The sequence below is a fragment of the Athene cunicularia genome, assembly GCF_003259725.1.
Source record: "Athene cunicularia isolate RWA chromosome 23 unlocalized genomic scaffold, athCun1 chr23_part1, whole genome shotgun sequence".
In the NCBI taxonomy this organism is placed as follows: Eukaryota; Metazoa; Chordata; class Aves; order Strigiformes; family Strigidae; genus Athene; species Athene cunicularia.
Window position 1 is genome coordinate 523,872 of NW_020799130.1, and position 4,764 is coordinate 528,635.

Consider the following 4,764-nt stretch of genomic DNA (forward strand, 5'->3'; position numbering starts at 1 on the left):
GTCCCCGGCAGACCCGGGCGAGGCTGCGGCGTGACTCTGCTCTGAGTCACAGCGCGAGCGCCCGGGCCCTGCTCTGGGCTGCCTCCTTCCCGGCGCAGCGACACACGGCGGCCTCCTGCTGCTGCTTCCTCCGGCTTAAGACGAAGCAGATGATGCGGCAAAGTGAGGGCTTTGGCAGAGCAGCGCGGGAGGCAGTGGGTTCAGCCTCGGCTGCGTGCAGAGCGCTCCCTCCCTCCCCGAGAGCTGTGTGTCACTGTGACCTGTCACCCGCTCGCCTTGTCAGCGCGCGCTGATGCCGTGGGTTGCACCGCAGCATCAGTTCAGCATTAGGCATTTATTTTCCTGTCCGCAGCGGAGTGGGCGATTTCATCTAGTTGTTTTCCAGAGCTTTGATTCCAGGCGCCAACTCCTCCCAGCTCCACAGAGTCACGTCCCGTGTTTAGTTCCAGTCAGTGAAGCAGCGCAGGTGAACTTCACCAGCTGCTGGTGTCCCAGCCGTGTGTCCTCCCCAGGGCTGTCACTGACTTCTGGCTATAAGGGACGGGCGGTGTGCGCTGTGGGATGACACAGGACGCAGAGGGTCGATGCAGACGCTCTCCTGGCTGTCCGGCAGCCGAGTGCTGGTGTGTGTAGAGGCCTCCAGGCTGAAGCCAAACAGGCTGAAAGCTGTGGTGCCGCAAAGAGCAAAGGTAACAGCCGTGTTTGTCACAGCTGCTCCTTCTCGAGTATCCACGGGTGGGGAGCGAGCACGGTGCTGCCCGGTGCCACCACGCGGGTCCGGCTCTGGGCCGGGACGGAGGGGGAGCCGGCAGAGGAACGGGGAGCGGCTCTGCGGCCCCGGGCTCCCCACACGGGGCTTGGGGCATAAAGCTGGATGAGTGTAGGGTGTCAGGCCTTGGTGCATCATCGTCATCAAACAATAAATCGTGGTGTTTGTGCATGCAGGATTGTGTTTACATGTGCTATGCAGCTCTTCAACACCCCTCTTCTCTGTCAGCCTGTCTTCAGTACAGCTGCAGAAAGAACAAATGGATTTAGAGTTTGGAAGGTTTTCAGAACAGTTTGGTGGTGGCCCTTCTGCTTCTCCCAGATGTTTGGCCCTCTGATGTCTTTGGGCTAACAACAGCCCTGCTAGAAGTGCTGGAGCTGAATTAAAAGTGGCCATGGCCTGACTCTGACGGACAAGGGGTGAAGGAGGTGCCCATTGAAGTTTTGGTGTGATTAACCACTCTGCTCTGTTTCTGGCTGGTGGGCCGTGTCATCAGCTGCCTTTGTCTGCAGCCTTGCGGAAGGGCACGGCTGAACCTCTGCTCTAGCTGGGGACAACTGCAGGCCTCTTCCCTCTCGAGATCTGGTTGTTATGGCGCAGGACGGCTGCCAGGGGCCCCAGTTGCTAACAGGATCCTCCTCCGGGCGAGGTACCTGTGTGCCCGGGGCAGGGGCATTGGGGCTGGCACAGGCTCTGTGGCGGGCGACGGGTCCCTGACTCGCTTGCGGTTTGTTCCTGTGCTGGAGCTTTCCCAGGCTGAGCTCTGGCAGACCCGCTCTTAGCGAGCCTGCCCGCTGGCCTCAGCGAAGGGTCTCAGCGCCTCTGGACCCGGAGGGAGGCGAGTGCAGGAGCAGCAGCAGCAGTGCGGGGCAGGCAGCGGCGTCCTCGCTGGGGAAACCGCCTGGGGACGGGGCTGCAGCCTGTGCTGTGCCTGAGCCAGGGCAGCGTCGGGGGCTCTGAGCCTCGCTGGTAAAATACACCTAGCCGTAAAAATAAATCAGAGTGCCTTCAGTTTTGGAGCAGAGCTCTTGAAGTGTTCTTGCACAGAGATCTCCCGTTCCGGAATGCAATAAAACAAAGTCAGCAGCTGGAGCTACCTTGTTAAAGTAAAATTTTCAGGAAACACAAAGCCCATTCTTTGATTTTCAGCTTTACCTCCTGCTAACTTAATTTGAAAGTAGTTATTCTTCACTTATAGGGAAAGCACAAACCAAAATCAATTACCGAATTTGAATACCCGTGAACATTTATAGAGAGCATCTGACTTCTGTCTGGTTAGTTTGTTTTTTCGTGTAGGGTTCAAGTTGCTTCTGGTGCAGCGGAGTCTGCGCAGTTCTGCTTCAGAAATGAGGACCCGCTGTGAGTAACTCCAAACTTTTAAAAAAAATCCAAAAACTTTGCTTCAGCTTAAGCTCATGGATTTCAAACAGATTTCAAAATTGAATTTACTACAAGGGTCCATAGTTAGGAAAAAGACAAAGGATTTGGCACCTGAATTTAAGTGTAAAGTGAGTCGGAGGCAGAAATATGTGATTAAAAGCTTCGTGAGTCATTTAATAAACCAAGCGTGGGTTTCACAAGCCCCTGTGGTTTTCATGCTTATTCTTTGAGACTTTCATCTTGGCCTGAAGCAGAGCTCCTTTGTGATTTTTGCAGGGCCCAAGAGGCTGCGTGAGCGCTTATCCGCTCGGAAATGGGACAAGCGTTCCCCCATCTGCATTCAGTGGATGTGCAGCTCTTCCTAGCGCCCGCCTGTCTGCGCTTTAGTGTTTTCTAGTGCTCTTGACTTTGTCACAGCATTTGCCCTCTTGAGTTGTTGGTGAGCTCCCGGGGTGGGGAAAAACCTGCTGGTCCCGTCGGTGGGTGTTGAGCAGGGCCACGTCTGGCTGCGAAGCAGCGTGTGCTCCCCGCAGAGCCGACGGGCTCGGCACCGGGTTGGCCGTCTGCCCTCACAACGGTGGGCACGAGCATCTGTTTGGCCGCTCTTGGCCGCCCTGGTTTAACCCTTGCTGCTACACCCAGCCCCTCCTGTTCCAGCAGACCCTCTGGGGCCACCCGCTCTGCCTGTCGCACTCCGGCAGCGTGGAGGCTCTTCTCACCGCTCACCTTATCTGCCAGTCCCGCGTAGGTTTGATTTCAAATCCTCCCTTCCTGCTTTTCCCCTCAACCCTTGCACTCCTCCTCCCTCCTCCTGTGGAAACAAATCTACGGTAGGTGTCTCTTGAACTTGCCTGAACTCCTTGTCCCAGGCACCTTCCAGACTAATCCTTTCCAGATGTCCCGGAACTTTTATGTTTAGCAGTTTTACTCAAGTTCCTCACTCATTCTCGGATGGAGCAAACATTACATTTCCTAATATTATTTGAAAAATAAGACTCATCGTGGCCTTCTGAGAAGTCGTTGCTGCCAGTGGTTTTAAGCACCCCAGCAGCCTTCTACCCCCGTACTGGAGCACAACAGATAGTCATAAATAGCACGGGAGTTTTGTTTTCCGTAGCTGCCTGCTCCACGGCTGTCTGTGAAGCCTTGAACGCTCAGCACTGCCCTCACACCCGGCCAAGTGGCCGGGCTGTTGGCTTCCAATTTCCCAGCTACAGCAGCATGGAGAAATTAGGAGATCTGTCCGATGTTCCTCTGACAGTGACCCAACAACGGAAAGCAAGTTTCTCTGCCCATCCTCTCATCTAGATTCCAGCATAACTTTGGTTTTGGGGAGGTGACTGTGCCTGCAGGCAGGGGATACGGTCAGTGCCCTCGTTTCTCGTGCTCTCAGGTGACCCGCGCATCCCGCTCGGTTGCAGCCTCGGGGTTTGTGTGTAGAGGCCGCGTTTGGGGTGGGCCTCCGGGGAAAGGGCTCTCTGTCCTCCCGGAGTCCACCCGGATGATGGGATTTGTAGAACTGGAAGCAATGCCTGAGCCAGTTTACTATCCTGGAGGCTGCCTCTCCAGCACAGCCTCTGGCTTGCCTTGAAGTCACGTCCTGTGGTTCCCCATGTGCATCCGGTGGCTTTTCGTCCTTCCCGACTCCGCTCCATGTGCAGGGAGCCTTGCGGTGGGTTTTGGCTGTTGGAGAGAAGCTTTGGGCCGTTCAATGGGACTTGGGAAATTCCTGTCTTTTTCCTTCCATTTGTTTTTGCTTCAGGACTCACCTGGCACGTTACGTGTTGGCGGTGAGATGCCAGTGGTGGGAGAGACCTTCCCCAAGTTCAGATTCTTGCTGTGGAGCGGTTCTGTGCCACCGGCAGCCTGGGGTCCAGGAACGGGTACGTGCCAGGAGGACAAACCTGCTTTGTTGTGCCGTGCTCCCGCCAGCTCCACAGCTGCCATCGCCTTCCCACACCAGCAGCGCTTACAGAAATACCAAGTACATATTTATTTTCACAGCCAAGCGCGCTCGGCGAGGCTCGGTGGTCCTGTGTGCCCCCCCCGCTGGGGGCTGACCCGGGACGGCTCCCTGCTCCTTCCCCCCGCCCTCCACACCGTCCTTAGGCCACCTGGGGAAGGCAGAACGAAGCGCGCCGAGCCGGTGAGTCTCCCAACCCTTCTGCTATGTGAGGGAGATATCCAAGAGCCTTTGCACACTATTAATCTTTTCCAATTGCTAAGAAAGCAAATGGTCTCCTCCTGCTCCCATAAATTCAACCTCTGTCTCCTGCTTTCCCCCCAGTGTTTGAACTGTTCGCCAAGAGCTTTATTAAAAACTACAAGACGCAGTTTTGTTTCTAACTGAATCCCAAACAACTGTGTTAGGTGGAGAAGAAACACTTGGTGCAGTCAGCTTTAGAGCGTTTTTGTGTGTAGTCCATAGCCACTTGTCAGCCAGAGGCCGGATTCGGCGCTGCCCTGAGCAGAGCGGGCCCTTTTCTCCCGAGGTTTGAAGATGATTTCAAGCTGCTCAGACCTCAGGGGCTCGTTTCCAAAAGCACCTGGCAGCGGCTGCTGGGAGTAACGCGGGCGGTGGAGCAGGAGTGACACTCCCGGGGCGGCAGCGGGGG

At 55.9% G+C, this 4,764-nt stretch overlaps 1 protein-coding gene across 1 annotated transcript in view; it reads right to left on the reverse strand.

Annotated features, from left to right (window-relative positions):
• CDCA8 (cell division cycle associated 8) overlaps positions 1-907 on the reverse strand; it is a 4,825-nt gene extending 3,918 nt beyond the window's left edge. The window contains exon 1 of the mRNA XM_026863195.1: positions 526-907. Coding sequence (XP_026718996.1) covers positions 526-907 — 382 coding nt within the window. The remainder of the gene's footprint in view (positions 1-525) is intronic.
• Positions 908-4,764: the final 3,857 nt, after the last annotated feature.